Here is a 22,194-nt window from a genome sequence, read left to right on the forward strand (position 1 = left end):
AGAGACGTTCTTCAGTATCAGAGACGTTCTTCAGTATCAGAGTGACGTTCTTCAGTATCAGAGTGACGTTCTTCAATATCACAGAGACGTTCTTCAGTATCAGAGAGACGTTCTTCAGTATCAGAGATGTTCTTCAGTATCAGAGACGTTCTTCAGTATCAGAGACGTTCTTCAATATCACAGAGACGTTCTTCAATATCACAGAGACGTTCTTCAGTATCAGAGAGACGTTCTTCAGTATCAGAGAGACGTTCTTCAGTATCAGAGACGTTCTTCTGTATCACAGAGACGTACTTCAGTATCAGAGACGTTCTTCAGTATCAGAGATGTTCTTCAGTATCAGAGACGTTCTTCAATATCACAGAGACGTTCTTCAATATCACAGAGACGTTCTTCAGTATCAGAGACGTTCTTCAGTATCAGAGATGTTCTTCAGTATCAGAGACGTTCTTCAATATCACAGAGACGTTCTTCAATATCACAGAGACGTTCTTCAGTATCAGAGAGACGTTCTTCAGTATCAGAGACGTTCTTCAATATCACAGAGACATTCTTCAATATCACAGAGACGTTCTTCAATATCACAGAGACGTTCTTCAGTATCAGAGAGACGTTCTTCAGTATCAGAGAGACGTTCTTCAGTATCAGAGACGTTCTTCAGTATCAGAGTGACGTTCTTCAGTATCAGAGTGACGTTCTTCAATATCACAGAGACGTTCTTCAGTATCAGAGAGACGTTCTTCAGTATCAGAGACGTTCTTCTGTATCACAGACACGTACTTCAGTATCAGAGTGACGTTCTTCAGTATCAGAGTGACGTTCTTCAATATCACAGAGACGTTCTTCAGTATCAGAGAGACGTTCTTCAGTATCAGAGACGTTCTTCAGTATCAGAGACGTTCTTCAATATCACAGAGACGTTCTTCAATATCACAGAGACGTTCTTCAGTATCAGAGAGACGTTCTTCAGTATCAGAGACGTTCTTCAATATCAGAGATGTTCTTCAGTATCAGAGTGAGGTTCTTCAGTATCAGAGTGACGTTCTTCAATATCACAGAGACGTTCTTCAGTATCAGAGAGACGTTCTTCAGTATCAGAGACGTTCTTCTGTATCACAGAGACGTACTTCAGTATCAGAGACGTTCTTCAGTATCAGAGATGTTCTTCAGTATCAGAGACGTTCTTCAATATCACAGAGACGTTCTTCAATATCACAGAGACGTTCTTCAGTATCAGAGAGACGTTCTTCAGTATCAGAGACGTTCTTCAATAATACAGAGACATTCTTCAATATCACAGAGACGTTCTTCAATATCACAGAGACATTCTTCAATATCACAGAGACGTTCTTCAGTATCAGAGACGTTCTTCAGTATCAGAGAGACGTTCTTCAGTATCAGAGACGTTCTTCTGTATCACAGAGACATTCTTCAATATCACAGAGACGTTCTTCAGTATCAGAGACGTTCTTCAGTATCAGAGAGACGTTCTTCAGTATCAGAGACGTTCTTCAATATCAGAGATGTTCTTCAGTATCAGAGACGTTCTTCAGTATCAGAGAGACATTCTTCAGTATCAGAGAGATGTTCTTCAGTATCAGAGAGACGTTCTCTATCTCTCTGTGTCTGTCTGTCTGTATCTGTCTGTCTGTATCTGTATCTGTCTGTCTGTCTGTATCTGTCTGTATCTGTCTGTCTGTATCTGTCTGTGTCCGTCTGTCTGTATCTGTCTGTGTCCGTCTGTCTGTATCTCTCTGTGTCTGTCTGTCTGTATCTGTCTGTCTGTATCTGTATCTGTCTGTCTGTCTGTATCTGTCTGTCTGTCTGTCTGTATCTGTCTGTATCTGTCTGTCTGTATCTGTCTATATCTGTCTATATCTGTCTGTCTGTATCTGTCTGTGTCCGTCTGTCTGTATCTGTCTGTCTATATCTGTCTGTCTGTCTGTATCTGTATCTGTCTGTATCTGTCTGTATCTGTCTGTCTGTATCTCTCTGTGTCTGTCTGTCTGTATCTGTATCTGTCTGTATCTGTCTGTCTGTATCTGTCTGTCTATATCTGTCTGTCTGTATCTGTCTGTGTCCGTCTGTCTGTATCTGTCTGTCTGTATCTGTCTGTCTGTATCTGTATCTGTCTGTCTGTATCTGTCTACCCCTCCTGTTGCAGACTCACCTGCAGGGACCTGAGGGCGGAGAACAGGGCGGGAACCGGAGCGGCGCTGCGGGCGTCCACCAGCACCGTCAGCCCGGACGCTCGCGCCTCCTTCCTGTTCCAAACAGGAAATGATGTCAGAGGAGGAACAGTGTACAGTTAGCTGAGTGAGTGGGAGGTGTGAAGGAGGCGTGGCTTGTACCTGAGGGTGGAAGTGTAGTAGAGCAGGAGGCGGAGCAGCGTGGCACTGTCACAGTCGGGGTTCGACCACATGACGTTCCCGGTACAGACGGTCAGCAGAGCGCGGCCACTCCTGTCGCTGGTTCCTGAGGAGAGACAGGAATGATGCATTCACAGACATCAGGAAACTCCAGCTGCTGTCAGTGTTACACTGTGAACTCTGTTATCTGAATACAGTTTCATAGAGTTTACTTCTCAATGTGTTTTGGTTTTTATCCATTAAAAAGTAATAAATGTTAAAAAATATATATACTGCGTGAGTATCGCGTACACTGCGTGAGTATATAGTATATAGAGCGGGTCGTCCACTAATCAGAGGGTTGTTGGTTCAATCCCCAGCTCCTCCTACTACATGTCCTTGCGCAACATACTGAACCCCAAACTGCTCTTTGGGTCCTTTTTTGAGTCTTTTTACCATTCAATGTGTACACACTGTGCAGTACGTGAACATGAGGGTTGTGTTTGTCACCTGGCATACAGACAGCTCCAGAGCTCAGCAGCACACTGTAGAAGCTGGACTGGGAGGACTGGGTGAGCTGTACTGGGACTGTGGGAGCAGCTGACTGGTTCTGCTCTGGAGAGGCTGCTGGTAGTTCTGGTTCTGTTGGACTTGGACCAGTAGACAGACTGACATGTGACTGGACAGGAAGCAACTCACTGCTGAGGCCTGTGGACAGAAGACACACAGATGTTTGTGTCATTATTACCTAATATTAACTAATATTAACTGTCATTTACTAAAATGAACTAATATTAACTATCATTAACTAATATTAATATTAGTTATCATTAGGGCTGGGCGATAAATCGATTTTATCGATTAATTCGAATTTGTAGTTAAACACGATTTATTTTTAGTTAAAATCGGTCTCCTCTTGAACTTCCACAACACCAGCGCTCCCTTTGGGCTCCCGTAGGTCAGAGTGCACTGACCCCTCCCCCCACCTTTCCACAGATAAACACAACATGGCAGCAAGCCAGGATGAGCTCGTCCCCAAAAAGGGCACAGTGTCGTCGGTTGTTTGGAACTGGTTTGGTTTTGTGGCGTCCGACAGCGAACAAACCACGACCCACTGCAAAGTTTGTTTGAAAGCTGTTGCAACCAAAGGTAGCAGTACGACGAATTTATTCCAGCACCTCAAGCAGAGGCATGCAGCCGAGTGGGAGAAATGTTGCTCTCTGTGAGATATACAGGATCGCAGCCTTCATTTGTAGTGTGTTTTTAAGAAGGACATTTTTTTTTATTAAAATCGTAAATCGGGTTTGGTGTGAAAAAATCGGATATTTTATTTTTAAGCCATATCGCCCAGCCCAAGTTATCATTAACTAATATTAGTTATCATTAACTTATATTAACTAATATGAACTATCATTAAATACTATTAACTAATATGAACTAATAGTAACTATAATAACACATATTAACTAATAGTAACTATAATAACACATATTAACTAATATTAACTATAATTTACTAATACTAACTAATACTAACTAATATTAACTAATATTAACTTATATTAACTATCATGAACTAATATTAACTAATATTACCTAATACTAATTAATATGAATTAATATTAACTACCATTAACTAATATTAACTACCGTTAACTAATACTAACTAATATTAACTAATATTAACTACCATTAACTAATACTAACTAATATTTACTAATATTTACTACCATTAACTAATATTAACTATCATTAACTAATATTAACTAAGATTAACTATCATTAACTAATATTAACTAAGATTAACTACCATTAATCCTGTTTATTAATCTGTTTATCAGCGCTGGTACAATGTGTTTATTCCAGTAACATTAAACCAGTTCAACCAGCAGTCTGCGCTACACAGTTTGTACTGGAGAGCAGAGGAGGAGGAAGGTTAAAGGGAAGAGGAGGAGGACTAATTCAACCAATCAGAGCAGGAGCAGGAGCAGGAGGAGGAGGAGGAGATAAATGAGGACAGAAAGAGTCGGATGGTTTGTGGGATGAAAAGCAGGATAGGGAAAAAGATTGAGGAGGAGAAACAGGTTTCTGTACCTTCAGTCTGAAGTTCTGCAGTTCTTCCTCCACCAATCTCCTCACAGCTGCACTCCTCCTCCTCGTCCTCCTCGTCCTCCTCCTCCTTCTTTTCCTGTCCATTTTCCAACCCCTCGGGTTCAGTCCAAAGTGAGTCCTGATCCATCGCTGGCGTGTTGGACTCCTCAGAGTGTGTTTGTAGTGCGTTGTTTTCAGAATAAGAGTCCTCAGAGTGTGTTTGTAGTACGTTGTTTTCAGAATAAGAGTCCTCAGAATGTGTTTGTAGTGCGTTGTTTTCAGAATAAGAGTCCTCAGAGTGTGTTTGTAGTGCTTTGTTTTCAGAATAAGAGTCCTCAGAGTGTGTTTGTAGTGCGTTGTTTTCAGAATAAGAGTCCTCAGAGTGTGTTTGTAGTACGTTGTTTTCAGAATAAGAGTCCTCAGAATGTGTTTGTAGTGCGTTGTTTTCAGAATAAGAGTCCTCAGAGTGTGTTTGTAGTGCTTTGTTTACAGAATAAGAGTCCTCAGAGTGTGTTTGTAGTGCGTTGTTTTCAGAATAAGAGTCCTCAGAGTGTGTTTGTAGTGCGTTGTTTTCAGAATAAGAGTCCTCAGAGTGTGTTTGTAGTGCGTTGTTTTCAGAATAAGAGTCCTCAGAGTGTGTTTGTAGTACGTTGTTTTCAGAATAAGAGTCCTCAGAGTGTGTTTGTAGTTCGTTGTTTTCAGAATGGGAGTCCTCAGAATGTGTTTGTAGTGCGTTGTTTTCAGAATGGGAGTCCTCAGAATGTGTTTGTAGTGCGTTGTTTTCAGAATAAGAGTCCTCAGAGTGTGTTTGTAGTACGTTGTTTTCAGAATAAGAGTCCTCAGAGTGTGTTTGTAGTTCGTTGTTTTCAGAATGGGAGTCCTCAGAATGTGTTTGTAGTGCGTTGTTTTCAGAATGGGAGTCCTCAGAGTGTTTGTGTTGTTGGTTCAGCTCTTCACAATGTACATGCTGTGTATTATTTTCAGAATAAGAGTTTTCACAATGTGTGTGTTGACTATTATTTTCAGAATAAGAGCCTTCAGTGTGTGTGTTTGTACATGAGTCAACTTTCTCATCTGTGTGCGTTTGTTCACCTCCTCTCTCTTCCTCTTCTTTTTTTTCTCCTCCTTCTCTCTGCTCTTCTTTCGTTACTTGCTCTTCCTCCCTTCTTTCCTGACTCTGCTGTACAATTATAACCCGAACCTCCTCTTCTACCTCCACCTCCTCTAACTCATCATCTCCCTCCTCATCCAACTCTCCCTCTGTGTGTTCACACTCATCCTCCTCCTCCTCCTCAGCAGTTTGTGTGTACAGCAGCTCATCCATTCTACACTCTGTGTCCTCCACCTGTTCTTCCTTTTCTTCACCTTCATCAGCTAACACTAACATTTTATCCATCCCTTCCTGCCTCTCCATCAGCTCTCCCTCCTCCCTCTCTTCCCCTGTCTCCCCCTGTTTCCCTCGCTCTTCTTCCTCCTCCTCCTCCTCTCTGAGTTCTGTGCAGTTTGCAGGTTCAGTGTTTATCTTCAGACTCCTGCCTGAATCAGTACCTTCTATTTGCTCCTGAGACGTCCAGCGCTCCATCTGAAAGCGGGAGGTTCCCACGATTTCAGGAGGAGCAGAAGAGGAGGAGACGGGTGCGAGGATGACGGGTCCACAGGAGTCCTGGTTGAGGTTCTCGTTGATGAGCTTGGAGCAAAGCCCGGTGTGGGAACTGACCTCTGCACAGGGCCAGTAGGAGTGTGTGTTGGTGGATTTGGGAGTATGTGTCATAACAGGAGCGCTGGGAGTACTGGTTCTGGCTCGGTGCTGCAGGCTGATGGACTGGGTCAAGGAGCCTTTCTGTGGAGAGAAGCGAGGCAGCGGGAGCTCCGTCAGCTCCACGTACTCGCCCTCCGACTCCTCGCCCTCGCTGCTCGCTGGTGATTGGTCAGTTTTTGCAGACGATGGGAGGAGCTTTACATCCCGTCCTGAGGCGTTAGAATTGTGCGATGTGTTAAGTAACATATTTCCATTCTTAACGGACGACTTCTTGTCCTCCTCCAGGAAGGTCTGGGGCCGACTAATGAACTGCGGGTAGACCAGGTCCTCCCAGGGGACACGGAAGACGTCTCCGTGGGCAGAGAGGAGGCAGCGCTCTAGCCTGGGCGCTCCTCGCTGCTCCCTCTCCCTGTTGACAGAGTCCAGCCAGGCCATGCTGAAGAGGGACCGCAGGGCTATCTCCGACACCTCCTGTTGCTCCACATGACGGCTGCCGGCTGACACACTGCACAGGAGCAGGCGGGGGAGGGAGGGAACAGCGCTCCTGCAGGAGGTGCTGCGTGCTCGAGGAGGAGGGGCAGCAGCAACAGCAGGAGGAGATACCAGCAGGTAGAAGTCTCCTGGATGGAGGAGGCGCTGGTCCAGAGGACAGAGCTGAACCACTACCTTCTCGTGGACACACAGGGGCCAGCCCTCGTGACGAAACAACAAACCACAATACTGCAACTGAGGAGGAGACGAGGAGAGGAGACAAGGAAGAGGACAGATTAAAAAAGGATCAAATACAAAAAGAACATATAACAATAAGAAAAAGCAGGGACTCCATCACTCTGAGCTGATTCCACTGTCTTACATTTTTTTGTACAACCCTCTAACCAACTTGATATGTGAAGGACATTGGAGCATAGGGGTGGGCGATATGGGCAAAAAATAATATCTCAATTTTTTGGGGATTTTGGCGATAACGATAATCAGTCGATATCCTTTAAAATGTGATTAGAATTGTCTGAGCTGGACTTTACAGCGCTAAGAGCGCTCAAAAACTCATTTTCCGAGCGCCCAGCGGGGTCAAAGGTTGAACAGATTTCAACTTGAAGCGCTCTGAGCGCTGCGCTAAAAAAAAACCGTCTCCGCTGACATCTTTTTACCGCTGAGGGCGCTTAGCGCTCTGAACGCTGAAGCCCATAGGACCCACGTCTCGGCACTAAATCATCTGAAGTACCGGTAGCTTCAGGGACCGGAGGTGTTTGCATTTTCTCTCTATCATCACAACGCGCTGCTAAACTGTTGCAAGGAGGATGCTAGCGAGAGGTCACGTGATCACGTCATGTGATCACGTCGGCCCACTAGTTGTGTGACTGAATCCTGCCATGCTGTAGAGAGCGCTGCTGCACCGTGTATTAATGGATGTGAGGAGTTTCCGCGGGCGTTTCATTGTTTTTGTCGAAGTAATTTAAATACTCGATAATGGAAATTTGCACATCGTCAAAACAACAATGACGATATTATCGCAAACGATATATATCGCCCACCTCTATTGGAGCAATGTCTGTAGTATGGTGTAATCAATATGTTTTAAAACAAGGAATCAGGTAGTTCAGGCCTCTCTGTGGTCACAGCTGTATCCAGTTAATCTGATCCAATCACCATGGCAGCATCAAAACAAACAGCATTACGTCTCCGTCAAAACTGAACATTTACAGTCAATAATCACATCAACAGGCCAAACACTCACACAGATCTCAGTCTGAACACTGTGGCCTCAGTGTGCGAGGCGACGCCCAGCAGCGGCCGCCAGGTGAGTGACGATCCCAAAGAGTCACCTTAACCAAACATGACACATCAGCCAACCATGCACGGTGTTCAGCAGGCAAGAACAGACACAACCAGAGAGAGTGAGAGAGAGTCCTGACTCACGTCCAGTTATAATCTCCTGAGTCAGAGTGTCTCTGTTCCTGTGTCCTCAGAATCATCCATCATATCTGACTGCTGATGTATGACTCCAAAACAGTCCCTAAAAGCAGGGAACTCTAAAGACTGGACAGTAGGCTCTAAAGACTGGACAATGGGCCCTACTGACTGGACAATGGGCCCTAAAGACTGGACAGTAGGCTCTAAAGACTGGACAATAGGTTCTAAAGACTGGACAATGTGCCCTACTGACTGGACAAAAGGCTCTAAAGACTGGATAGTAGGCTCTAAAGACTGGACAGTAGGCTCTAAAGACTGGACAGTAGGCTCTAAAGACTGGACAATAGGCTCTAAAGACTGGACAGTAGGCTCTAAAGACTGGACAATAGGTTCTAAAGACTGGACAATAGGTTCTTAAGACTGGACAGTAGGTTCTAAAGACTGGACGTTAGCCCTTAGCCCCTAACAAAAGGGTGAACTTGAACTTGATAGCCCCTACAGATAGGGCACTAGACACCATAATCAGACAGGTCCAGGGATACTCACACAGGCATCTTGCTGGAGGTTCGCCAATAATTGCTTTACAGGCAACAGGAAGTGGATTAGGTAGCGAAGACCGTCTCCTCTGTAGCAGCTCTCCACCACGTTGAGGACCTGACAGAGGATAGTCGGGGATGTGGCCTTGAAGGGAGGGTAGAGGGCTGACAGAGCAGTCTGGATGCACCGGTCTAAAGATTCAGAGTCCTGAGAGGAAACGGACAAAGACTTTAACAGCTTGTAGCTTCACTTTTTCCCACAGTGTCCTAATGAGGAGGCGAGGCTGCAGTGATACGACATTACAGATGCGGTGGAGTTTTACATCCCTGGTTTAGTTTAGCTACGTTTATTTATTAGAAAAATACCACAAATAAAAAAAGGGTTAGGGTTACGGTGATAAAATGACAGGAGAGGAAGGCAGCCTGAAAGGCTCATTCAGAGTCCTCCCCTGTTTCAGCTGGAATCATTATTAAAGAAAAACAATACAAACAACACACAGCTAACAAAGAAATGATATCTTCTGTACTTTGTTTTTAAGAAATAAAACCTGTTAACAAGTATTAGTATTAAGTATTTATCACTTCCAGTTAGTTAGTTAGTTTAACGTTAGAACTGTTCAGAACCAGAGTTTAACATTAGAACTGTTCGGTACCAGAGTTTAACATTAGAACTGTTCGGTACCAGAGTTTAACATTAGAACTGTTCTGAACCAGAGTTTAACATTAGAACTGTTCGGTACCAGAGTTTAACATTAGAACTGTTCTGAACCAGAGTTTAACATTAGAACTGTTCGGTACCAGAGTTTAACATTAGAACTGTTCAGAACCAGAGTTTAACGTTAGAACTGTTCGGTACCAGAGTTTAACGTTAGAACTGTTCGGTACCAGAGTTTAACATTAGAACTGTTCGGTACCAGAGTTTAACATTAGAACTGTTCAGAACCAGAGTTTAACGTTAGAACTGTTCGGTACCAGAGTTTAACATTAGAACTGTCCTGTACCAGAGCTTAACATTAGAGTCCTGTTAGAACTGTTCAGAACCAGAGTTTAATGTTAGAACTGTTCAGAACCAGAGTTTAACATTAGAACTGTTCAGTACCAGAGTTTAACATTAGAACTGTTCGGTACCAGAGTTTAACGTTAGAACTGTTCAGAACCAGAGTTTAACATTAGAACTGTTCGGTACCAGAGTTTAACATTAGAACTGTTCAGTACCAGAGTTTAACGTTAGAACTGTTCAGAACCAGAGTTTAACGTTAGAACTGTTCGGTACCAGAGTTTAACATTAACATTAACTGCCAGTATCACTGACCCACCAGTACCACTGACCCACCAGTATCACAGACCAGTATCACTGACCCACCAGTACCACTGACCCACCAGTACCACTGACCCACCAGTGTCACTGACCAGTATCACTGACCCACCAGTACCATTGACCCACCAGTATCACTGACCCACCAGTATCACAGACCAGTACCACAGACAGACAGTACCTCCGTCTGTTCTCCACTCTAACACTATCACATGCCTCTTTATCAGCACGTGTTTGTTCTGCAGTCAGAATCAAGTTTCGGGCTAACCACCGAGGGCGAACACGGCAGGCCCTGCAGGGGTGGCTGGGAGGCCATGTCTGCCACGGTGAGAACAGGATCGGGGCTGTAACTGGATCCACTGGTCCGGAGGCAGCGGAGACTGGTCAGGTAAAAATATCAGCGGAGACTCGTGGTCTGGCTCCAGCCAGTTCTGGGACCGTCTCAGTGTGTGACACACATTTAACTCCTCACTATCTATCAAACTGTTACTGTCCACTGTCCAGCACCATGAACCAGAACTGCTGAGTACAAAGGTTCCTGTTAGAACTGTTCAGAACCAGAGTTTAACATTAGAACTGTTCAGAACCAGAGTTTAACGTTAGAACTGTTCGGTACCAGAGTTTAACATTAGAACTGTTCGGTACCAGAGTTTAACGTTAGAACTGTTCAGAACCAGAGTTTAACATTAGAACTGTTCGGTACCAGAGTTTAACGTTAGAACTGTTCGGTACCAGAGTTTAACGTTAGAACTGTTCAGAACCAGAGTTTAACATTAGAACTGTTCGGTACCAGAGTTTAACATTAGAACTGTTCTGAACCAGAGTTTAACATTAGAACTGTTCGGTACCAGAGTTTAACATTAGAACTGTTCAGAACCAGAGTTTAACGTTAGAACTGTTCGGTACCAGAGTTTAACGTTAGAACTGTTCGGTACCAGAGTTTAACATTAGAACTGTTCAGAACCAGAGTTTAACGTTAGAACTGTTCAGAACCAGAGTTTAACGTTAGAACTGTTCGGTACCAGAGTTTAACATTAGAACTGTTCAGAACCAGAGTTTAACGTTAGAACTGTTCGGTACCAGAGTTTAACATTAGAACTGTTCAGTACCAGAGTTTAACATTAGAACTGTTCAGAACCAGAGTTTAACATTAGAACTGTTCAGTACCAGAGTTTAACGTTAGAACTGTTCAGAACCAGAGTTTAACATTAGAACTGTTCAGTACCAGAGTTTAACATTAGAACTGTTCAGTACCAGAGTTTAACGTTAGAACTGTTCAGAACCAGAGTTTAACATTAGAACTGTTCGGTACCAGAGTTTAACATTAGAACTGTTCAGAACCAGAGTTTAACGTTAGAACTGTTCAGAACCAGAGTTTAACGTTAGAACTGTTCGGTACCAGAGTTTAACATTAGAACTGTTCAGTACCAGAGTTTAACATTAGAACTGTTCAGTACCAGAGTTTAATGTTAGAACTGTTCAGTCTGGGTCTCCAGCTGTTACACTGACTGATGCTAACCTGCATATGTTGGACAGTTAGCATCAATAATCAGCTGTATGGACGATATCTCAGCAGATATCTTTAAACAGGAAGTGGAAATATTTCAGCTCCCAGCAGCTGATTGGGATTCATTCTGAGGTTATTGATATGATCAATACATTGGAGCTGCATTTTCTGATCAATAAAGCTCAGCATCAGACATAATATTTCTTCACTTCTGTAGTTCTGTAATAATCATATAAATAATAAGAATAAGGAGAGTTTTATTTTGTTTCTGTCCACTTTGATTGTGTTTTATAATTATCTGCCAGATAAAACGATTGGCTCTGTCAGTGGAGTCTGGTTGGTCTGTCCATTGTTTTGCTCTAATATTTTGGTGCTAGTAGTGAAGTTCATATATAACCTTTAACTCCAGCTACAGCTGCTGTCAACCACAAAAGCCACTAGAAGTGAGAAGCCTGCTAACGGAGACATTTGACCTGGAAGAAGCCTCAGCTTTGTCGATAAGAGATATTACATGTTGTCGTGCGTTACACTGTGGCTTAGCAGCAGTAGGCGTTGGAGCTATTGGTTGACCAACAGGAAACCAGCTGCTGACTGCCTGGAAGCACCTTAGCCGACAACCTACATTATGTACATGAGACAGACATGTGGAATTTGTCCTCTGTTGATGGAGACGAGCTGGCACTTTCCCTCCGGCTCACCCAGCAACACGGCCGGCGCTCGCCCTGGGTCTGAATATTCTGGATGTGACTCAGCTGAGCGGGATTCACGCTCAACAACTGGCAGCCAAATGTAGGACTGCAGCCAATATTAGCAGCAGGGTATCAGGTGACAGCGGGCCAGGCTGCACTCCACAGATCATGGGTTCAAACTGTTGACGCAAGCGAAGACAGAACTTCTTTTGGCTCAGAGTGAATTTTACACAGAGCTGTAAACACATTAGTGCTCCAAAAGTTTAAAACAAGATCACAAACACACTCTGTTACAGAGAATACACACACAGAGAGAGTCCCAGTCTGCAGCAGCTAAATCATCATTACCCTTTAAAGCCAACAACGGCTCATAGAGCAGAACCAGCAGAACCAGCAGAACCAGCAGCTTACTCAGCATCTCCCACTCCAGCCTGTATTTGTTGGCCTGCAGCAGTAAACTGACAAATCTCTATCGACTATCCATTAAAGGCAATAAAAGCCCCTAAAATATAGATCTTTTAAAAAGAACATAGAGGGAGCCGGTCCATGTCGGACAAAGCAAACACTGGATCTAGATATGGACGTTGAACCAGATTATCTGTTGCTGTGTGACTTCCTGTCACCGCTCTGTGCCGCTGTGGCTCAGCTTCTGTCAGATATAGAGCAGCTGTGTATTGATGCTTCTGAGAGCACCGCAGCCGTGCCCGCTGGAATCTGGGCTTAATATTTCAGTACCGTGAGATCACACAGACACACACCACTTCAGAAACGCTGCGGCAAAGAGCGACGGAGAAGAAACAGCTGTTGTGCCTGTGGAGAACAGCTGCATGAGCAATCGGGCGTTCAGATATTATCACAGCAAAAACAAGGGGATTCAAGCAGACATATTTACAGGAAATGGCTTCAAAACAGGAAGGAAGTAGTAAAGTAGTACCGAACCGTAACACTGATGAGTAGTCAGAGTTCAAACATTTTAACTTTAAGGAAACATGAGAGGAGCCCACAGCGGGCGTACCACTGGAAACAGGACGTCTACTTCAGTCCACATTCAGTACTGGTGACCCTGTCTCACTAACGGGAGAGCAGCACAACAGTATTTTTAATGCCATGTGTTTAAAAATCAATCAAAAGTACTGAAATGACCAAATATATACAAGAGATTTACAGTCAGAGGTCCTCAATGGTATATAGTGATCATTAATATTAACATCAGCACTGTGTGCTGGTTGTGGATACAAAGATAAAATCTATGCGCCTGTAGCACAACCGTGGCTTCAAAAGATGAATCCAATATATTTTATTTTGTATTGTATCAAAAACTGGATGTTGAAGGGTTAGACGTCAGTGTGTGTGTGTGTGTGTGTGTGTGTGTGTGTTTTAAATGCAGCCACTTCAGTGACAAATCTGCTCTGTGATGTAAAAACATGTGAAATTAGGGTCAACTGCAACTCACACAAAATGTTAATCCAGCTGTAGAATCACAGAGTATATACATGTGAGGATTATGGTTCTAAGACTGCAGCTTTGCCTTGGTTTTGAGAGGGTGAGGAGGGCTGAGGACGGTGAGGAGGGGTGAGGAGGGGTGAGGAGGAGGCACATGAAAGCACATTGAGTGAGGTTCCCATGGGAGAATCAAAGAGGCCACCCACTCTGAGGCCCTGCTGAATAATAACGTCATTATCCTCCACACACCAGACTCCTGTGATAAAACACACCGTTTAATGTCACTGAAGGAACAAACAGAAAAACCTTCATTTCCAACACAAACAGACAAATACAAAGAGGTCAAACCAGTGGATTTAAAGCTTCCTTAAAGCTCAGTCGGTAGAGATGGCAACCTGTGTACTGAGGCAGAGTCCTTACTGCAGCGGCCCGGGTTCGACTCCGACCTGCGGCCCTTTGCTGCGCGTCATCCACTCTCTCGACCCCCCCTTTCCTGTCTATCTTCGGCTGTCACTATCAAGTAAAGGCAATAAAAAGACCAAGAAAATAACTTAAAAAAAGAAAGAAAGAAAGCTGCCATTAGCTTTGTACCATTAGCATCATTAATTGTTGGCTAAAATCAACACCGTTTGTCAAAATACATAAGTTATTATCATGGATCATGTTAGCTGGGGAAGCTAACATTGGCCAACTAACATCCACTCAGATAGTATTTTGCTAGCAATAATGTTAGCCACTAAGCAAGCTAAGGCCCCACAATGTCAACCGACAAAGTAACCTGCAAACAGCGAGCCCTACGAGTCTGGTTGAAGCTAGCTGATAGCTTTGCTATGTTAGCTAGCTAGAAATACGGCAGCTAAAAGTAGTTTCAGACAATATGTTCCACAAGCTTTGCAGTAATGTTAGCTTTGACTTTGGACCCTGTGTTGGACTCTGTGTTGTGGACTCTGTGTTGTGACTCTGTGTTGTGGACTCTGTGTTGTGGACTCTGTGTTGTGGACTCTGTGTTGTGGACTCTGTGTTGTGGACTCTGTGTTGGACTCTGTGTTGGACTCTGTGTTGGACTCTGTGTTGGACTCTGTGTTGTGGACTCTGTGTTGTGGACTCTGTGTTGTAGACTCTGTGTTGTGGACTCTGTGTTGTGGACTCTGTGTTGTGGACTCTGTGTTGTGGACTCTGTGACTCTGTGTTGTGGACTCTGTGTTGTGTTGTGGACTCTGTGTTGTGTTGTGGACTCTGTGTTGTGACTCTGTGTTGTGGACTCTGTGTTGTGGACTCTGTGTTGTGGACTCTGTGTTGTGGACTCTGTGTTGTGGACTCTGTGTTGTGGTACTCTGTGTTGTGGACTCTGTGTTGTGGACTCTGTGTTGTGGACTCTGTGTTGTGACTCTGTGTTGGACTCTGTGTTGTGGACTCTGTGTTGGACTCTGTGTTGTGGACTCTGTGTTGGACTCTGTGTTGGACTCTGTGTTGTGGACTCTGTGTTGTGACTCTGTGTTGGACTCTGTGTTGTGGACTCTGTGTTGTGGTGTTGTGGACTCTGTGTTGTGGACTCTGTGTTGTGGACTCTGTGTTGTGGACTCTGTGTTGGACTCTGTGTTGTGACTCTGTGTTGTGGACTCTGTGTTGTGGTGGGTGTCGGTCGTTTGTAGACAAAGAGTAAAAGTTCCAACATTCACAGGTAGGGTGTTAACGGACAGATTTTATGTTGTAGAACAAAATGTTAAATATCTACAGCTTGTGTGAACCACAGATCTTTTTTCAAATCAAAAACACATTGACTTCAATGAGAGGAAACCGTTAGCTAAAATGCTAACTCATTTCCTGGTTTCAGGACTCCTGCAGCGCTCTGTGGGGGGAACACGATCTTTACAAAAGTTTCAGGTTAAAGTCCACAAGTATGATTTTAACTGAGTGCTGCAGCCAATCAGAGAGCAGCGGTGCTTTCAGAGTAAGACAGAAGAGAGGTTGCTGTTTAATCATCCGGATGGAGCCTTTCACATTAACTAATCCAATCTCTCTGGTTATGCTGGTTCTGATGAATAGTCAGTGGCAGCCTCTATGTCCCTGGAGGGCCGTGATTCATCCACACAACGTTCAGCTGACTGCTGATGGAAAAACCAGTTCCTGCTGGGTGTGGAGGATCAGGGTGCAGCAAAGAACAGGGTTCATTCAGACCACATCCTACACACAAACATAATGAGCCAGCATTGTGATATAAATACCACTGATTGTATCTGAATATCACACACTGTCTTTAACTGTCTTCAAACAACCCGACCAAAAGAGGAGCTCCAAAGGAAACAGGTCATGACCTTTTTAGTAACCAATCATGGTGACAGGGCACCGGGAGGGAGGAGCTCTAAAAGCCCAGGGACCCACAGGAGACATGATCTTTGACCCCCCACAAGTGAACACAGTGACAGAAGAACCAGCTGTCCTATAGATCAGACTGAGCTTCAAACATCCAGAGGAAGCAGACAGTTTGGTTCAGTAACAGCTGTAGATATTAAATCTGACCTGATCCAGAACCATTTTCACATGAAAACACCCATCAAGTCCCAAATGCAGGTACACTTTGAGTTTAGCTCAAATGTGACCCTCACTGTCCACCGTACCTATCATCATATCAGCCAATCAAATCAAAGCAGCTTTCAACACACTGTGTGAGTTTTTGTTATTAGGAACATCTGCGTTAAAGTTTATTAGAGATGTGCTAATCAGTCAAAAGTCAGACTTTTTGTGAGAGGTGGCGTCTGAACCACACAGATAAAATATTATGGGATGTTTTTGGGGATTGTTGTGATCTAAAATGTCTGATTTCACAGCAGCCTTTCTAAAATATTGTGATGCATGTTGAAGATGTTTTAGATACTGAAGTTGAGGGAGAAACTGAAGGCAGTGTGACAATATAACCTACAGTAGTTTGGTGACGTATAGATCTGCTGTGATTGGACAAAAAGTTGCACAGAATTCACTGGCATTGGTTGGCATTGGTTGGCATTGGTTGGCATTGGGTGGCACTGGCTGGCATTGGTTGGCACTGGTTGGCACTGGCTGGCATTGGTTGGCATTGGCTGGCACTGGCTGGCATTGGTTGGCACTGGCTGGCATTGGTTGGCATTGGCTGGCATTGGTTGGCATTTGCTGGCAATGGTTGGCATTTGCTGGCATTGGTTGGCATTGGCTGGCATTGGTTGGCATTTGCTGGCATTGGTTGGCATTGGTTGGCATTTGCTGGCATTGGTTGGCATTGGCTGGCAATGGTTGGCATTGGTTGGCAGTTTTACTGTCAGTAAAATGTATATTTTTGTCTGGTACATTGTCTGAGAGCTTTAAAGTGGGATGCAGAGTCTCTTTAGAACATGTGGCGAACCCAGTGAACCCAGCCTGCTCATTATAACTGCACTTTAAATAAAGTCAGTGTTATTATGCAGATGTTTTCATCAGGAACACTGCAGACCTCAGATCAGTCACTCACAGTGTAGATGCAGCTGCAGATGAAACCAGATCCTGTTTATTTCTGTGTGTCAGTGAGGTTCACCAACAACGTTCACCCTGAAACAAACAGCCTGTTTGTACACCTCACTGACTGATTTTATCTACAGCCCATCAGAGCAGAGCTGTGACAATAACAGCATTATAATGAAGTTCTGCAGAGACCTCCTCACTTACTCATCTAGTTCTCCAGATGTAAGAAAACCCAAACATTTCACATCATGATGATTTAAATCATTTTTTTGTGAAATTTGTAATGCAAAACTGATCATTTCCACATAATGTTGAATCGCTATATCTGTCAAAATAAGTGCAACTGCTTCAGAAAAACTGATTTCAGTTGATAGAGGTCTGCCCGAGAAGTACTGATCTCTCTGTGGTTGGGGTGGGTGTATGAAAATATAGAAAAATTATTTAGTTTTGTGGCAGTGATTCTCACAAACGCTGTGGATTTTATGTTTAAATCTCCAGCAGCTGATAGCAGAGTGCAAATATATTTTATATTGTATATGTATATATCGTAACATACTGAATCGAAACCCCCGTCTGGTTGCACCACTACACAGCCCCAGTGGTTGGCGGGTCTGATCACGCTGTGCAAGCTGAAATGAGACGCTGCATTATTAACTGATGACCTCGGGTGCAATGCAGCTGTAATTAGAGGAGGAATTTCAACATACAGATTGGAGGATTAAGAACAGACAAGCTCTGTTTTCTTGATTATTATGAATCGAAGGAGGTCGGCAGGTAACGTGAGTCCCGTGTGAAAAGGACTTTTGTCTCAGGAAGTTCACTGGAGTTGTTTTACATCTTAATCTTTTTAAAAGTTTGTCCTGTAATGAATGAATGTGTGTTTGTATCTGCCGCTACCTGCTGCAGCTTGTTTAACCTGACTGATATTCTCCCCACAGGGATCAAAGTTTCGTCTGTCTGATCTTATCTGGCTCGATGAATGACAAGGAGGAATGAAACAGCTACAGGGTGAGTACGCCTTTATTCTGAAAGTTCCAGCAGTAAAGTGATCAGGAAACGTTGGGTGCTCGAGGGGAAACACGAGGTGTGAGAGGAGACAACCGAGTCAACCACACTGCGATGTTTCCATTAATAACAGGAATGTTACAGATATACCACTGCAGACAGACACACTGCAGATAGACACACTGCAGACAGACACACTGCAGATAGACACACTGCAGGTAGACACACTGCAGGTAGACACACTGCAGGTAGACACAGTGCAGACAGACACAGTGCAGGTAGACACACTGCAGACAGACACACTGCAGATAGGCACAGTGCAGACAGACACAGTGCAGACAGACACAGTGCAGACAGACACACTGCAGACAGACACAGTGCAGACAGACACAGTGCAGGTAGACACACTGCAGACAGACACACTGCAGGTAGGCACAGTGCAGACAGACACACTGCAGGTAGACACACTGCAGGTAGGCACACTGCAGGTAGACACAGTGCAGACAGACACAGTGCAGACAGACAGTGCAGACAGACACACTGCAGACAGACACACTGCAGATAGACACACTGCAGGTAGGCACAGTGCAGACAGACACACTGCAGGTAGACACACTGCAGACAGACACACTGCAGGTAGGCACAGTGCAGACAGACACACTGCAGGTAGGCACAGTGCAGACAGACACACTGCAGGTAGACACACTGCAGACAGACACACTGCAGGTAGGCACAGTGCAGACAGACACACTGCAGATAGGCACAGTGCAGACAGACACAGTGCAGACAGACACAGTGCAGACAGACACACTGCAGACAGACACAGTGCAGACAGACACACTGCAGACAGACACACTGCAGACAGACACAGTGCAGACAGACACACTGCAGATAGACACACTGCAGACAGACACACTGCAGATAGACACAGTGCAGGTAGACACACTGCAGGTAGGCACAGTGCAGGTAGGCACAGTGCAGACAGACACAGTGCAGACAGACACACTGCAGACAGACACAGTGCAGACAGACACAGTGCAGACAGACAGTGCAGACAGACACACTGCAGATAGACACACTGCAGATAGACACACTGCAGATAGACACACTGCAGGTAGACACAGTGCAGACAGACACAGTGCAGACAGACAGTGCAGACAGACACACTGCAGACAGACACACTGCAGATAGACACACTGCAGACAGACACACTGCAGATAGACACACTGCAGGTAGACACACTGCAGATAGACACACTGCAGGTAGACACACTGCAGACAGACACACTGGAGACAGACACACTGCAGACAGACACACTGCAGGTAGACACAGTGCAGGTAGACACACTGCAGGTAGAGACACTGCAGACAGACACACTGCAGACAGACACACTGCAGACAGACACACTGCAGGTAGAGGCACTGCAGTGTCTCTCCCTCTGCCTGTGTTGTATCTCAGCCTCTCTGTGGTTTGTTTCCATAGCCGGTCTGCTCCGACTGAAACTGCTGTTTTTATCATCTACGTCGGTGAATTAAGGATTTATTTCCACCAAACCAGAGTTGGTGATTGTTGGAAACACTAACAGAGACGCTTTTAATGAGTTTGATTCTGTTTCTGTCCACTTTGATGAAGTTTTAAGAAAATTAAATTCAGAAGTTTTCTGTTTTTCTTCTGTTTTAATGTCTGTTTTAAGGACAAAGGTGTTTGAGGAATTTGTGAGCCCACAGAGCCCCGACCCCGTCATCATTTATAAAGTGTGTGTTAAGTCTGGATGAGGCTGAAACAGACAGAAAGTGATGTGTGAATGCAGTTAAAACGGGCTCAGCATGCTGCTCTTTGTTTCTGTTTTCACAGGAGTTCACACCTTCATGAGAGCAGGCAGCAGCTGAGGCTGATGGGAGGGGAACACAGAGACGTCGGGCGCCAGCGAGCTGAGACTGATAGCGCAGAGCGATGACCTTGACACGTTGAGTTTCTACAACGGGAGATTAGATTTGAGCCGCCAGAGTCTGAATGCTTCGTACTGCTGCTCACTGAACCCAGCTGTGCAGAGGAGGCACTCACACAAACCCGACTTCAACCAGTCCACTGAAATAAAGAGCTAATACCCCGGCCCCTCAGGGACCTGCTGGGACTGAAGCACCGAACTAATGTCCTACCACGGACAGCAAAGACAGTCTGAAGTGGAAAGGTAGAAATGTGATGGTCAGTGTAACAGTAATGGTCTACACTGATTGGGGCAATACACATTCCAACACACATTTTATTTGGGTTGCAGAATTTCTTCCTCCAGTTAAATGCACTTTCCTCATTTATTAAGTAATTACTAAGTAGTATTAAGTATTTCAAATGTGTATATTGTTTTGCTGATGATGGAGAAAAGAGACCCTTAACTCCTGATACGATGTGTAGGATGTGTCAGCACACAGAACATTATTCATACATAGTTTCATTAATGCTCAGATATTGGTGTTATGTGCCTTTTTACAGACAATCATTTGTCCAGCCCTCCGGTCAACTGCTTGTTTTAAATGTGCTTTATAAATACACTTCATTGGATTTGATTGAGTTATTTCCAGGTGTTTTAATATTCTTCCATTAGAGGTTTTCAATGTGACAATATGTAAATATGTAATATATATTGGCAGATATACAGAGATGATATATAGAATAATCAATACTGGTATTATCTGTATTGTGAGGCAGGTTTGAGTCTGAAGTAGGTCAGAGAATTTAACACTCCAGGGGGAGTCTTCTTTTAACGGGGGTTAAATTCAGGTGGGCGGTGTGGCGTTTCTGTGGGGGGTCCCAGACGATTGGGGGGGGCGCCTGAGGGTTTGGGTTCCAGGCAGGCCGGAGCAGGAAGATGACAGAGTGTCAGAGACTGTCTCATCCCAACAACACGCTCAGCGGCGAGGACAACGGACACTTCCTGTCTCCTGAGAAATAAAAGCCTGCAGGTACAAAGGAGTTCCTGACCCACATCTGACCCGCGACGCAACGTGAAAACCGCTTCCATCAGGACGGGAGGCACTGCCCACTGGGTTAGTGTGTTAAACATGATTCAGACCATCAGCTGCTCATGGAAACCTCCACACAGACAGACATCATCTTTTCACTGGGAATAAGGAAGATATAAAGAGTCAGAAATACACTGCAATGTGAGAACAAGTACCACAAACCACAAGCTTTTACTGGTTATTGTGACACCAACTTAGTTTTGTAAGTTACACAAACATTCCTGATTCAGTGTTTTTACTCTATATTTTGTTGTCACTACAAAATTAAATCAATACCACTTAAAATAGCTACTTGATCATGGATGTTTTTTCAACTTAGAAAATAACTTTGAGGTAAAATCTGTAACTGAGTCCAGCTGTCACTCTTACTTCACTATGAACTAAGTTAGCATAGGCCTGATCAACCAAACTCCTTTCAGAAAACATCATCGTCTTGCAGACCGACTGACAAAGTATGAATTCAGATTTTTTATCGCCATCATGATGCCGTTATTGCTGCTTCATTTGATCCGTTTATTGACATTAAATCACAGAAACATCTGATTGTTTCGGGCTCAAACCGCCGGCAGTGGGGAGAGAGGCAGTCACATGATTCAGTCACATGATTCTGATGATGTGTGACATTGAGATGGAGGAAAGTCCCTGCTGTTCTAGTTTAAACCATATCAGACATATTTTGTCTTTTCTGATGGGGAACTGAAGTCATTATGTCTCTCTTCCAAGCCACCAGACTCCATTGATAAATGATCATTTTAGCTCACAGAACACAGTTTCTGGTCTACCGCTGCCTGCTCCTGTGTTCTGTAAGGTAAAATTACTGTTTTTATCAATGGAGTCTGGTGGATGTAAAGATGTCACTTCCGATCAGAGAGGGCTGTCTGACTGCGAGGCAGTGCTGAAAATATTATAGATATAGTACACACTGACTATATTTAATGGGCTGGATTTTGCAGAATACATAGCACACAGAAGAACTCGCAGGACCATTTTTCAGGTTCTTTTCCATCAGTTTCTTGCATTTTTTTAAACAACTTTTTCGATAAGACCTCCTTTAGAGAAAATCCCTTCCTGTCCTCCATCTGCAGTTCAATGCAACAAAC

General features: G+C 44.2%; 1 protein-coding gene and 3 long non-coding RNA genes across 11 annotated transcripts in view; 3 read left to right on the top strand and 1 right to left on the bottom strand.

The window, feature by feature from the left end:
• Window positions 1–22,194, bottom strand: part of plekhg4 (pleckstrin homology domain containing, family G (with RhoGef domain) member 4) — a 46,298-nt gene that overhangs the window by 17,742 nt on the left and 6,362 nt on the right. For 6 of the 8 annotated variants that reach the window (XR_007880688.1, XR_007880690.1, XR_007880689.1 and 3 more), the window contains exons 2-6: window positions 8,655–8,852; window positions 4,442–6,923; window positions 2,859–3,056; window positions 2,352–2,475; window positions 2,171–2,264 (exon numbers count right to left, since the gene is read on the bottom strand). Coding sequence is in view for 3 of the 8 variants with exons in the window: in XM_051378102.1 (XP_051234062.1) it covers window positions 2,171–2,264; window positions 2,352–2,475; window positions 2,859–3,056; window positions 4,442–6,923; window positions 8,655–8,852 (3,096 nt within the window). In the remaining 5 variants the exon portion in view is untranslated. The remainder of the gene's footprint in view (window positions 1–2,170; window positions 2,265–2,351; window positions 2,476–2,858; window positions 3,057–4,441; window positions 6,924–8,654; window positions 8,853–22,194) is intronic. The other 2 variants (XM_051378101.1, XM_051378100.1) reach the window with 2 other exon arrangements.
• Window positions 221–1,426, top strand: LOC127351054 (uncharacterized). The gene is made up of 3 exons (XR_007880775.1): window positions 221–309; window positions 838–1,262; window positions 1,385–1,426. It is a non-coding gene; the product is annotated as an uncharacterized LOC127351054 (long non-coding RNA).
• On the top strand, window positions 8,847–20,476 carry LOC127351058 (uncharacterized). Its single transcript, XR_007880779.1, has 3 exons — window positions 8,847–10,347; window positions 18,008–18,077; window positions 19,929–20,476. It is a non-coding gene; the product is annotated as an uncharacterized LOC127351058 (long non-coding RNA).
• LOC127351067 (uncharacterized) lies at window positions 19,031–19,445 on the top strand. The gene is made up of 3 exons (XR_007880789.1): window positions 19,031–19,040; window positions 19,232–19,306; window positions 19,427–19,445. It is a non-coding gene; the product is annotated as an uncharacterized LOC127351067 (long non-coding RNA).

This window comes from Dicentrarchus labrax, unplaced genomic scaffold (genome assembly GCF_905237075.1).
Source record: "Dicentrarchus labrax unplaced genomic scaffold, dlabrax2021, whole genome shotgun sequence".
Classification (NCBI taxonomy): domain Eukaryota; kingdom Metazoa; phylum Chordata; class Actinopteri; family Moronidae; genus Dicentrarchus; species Dicentrarchus labrax.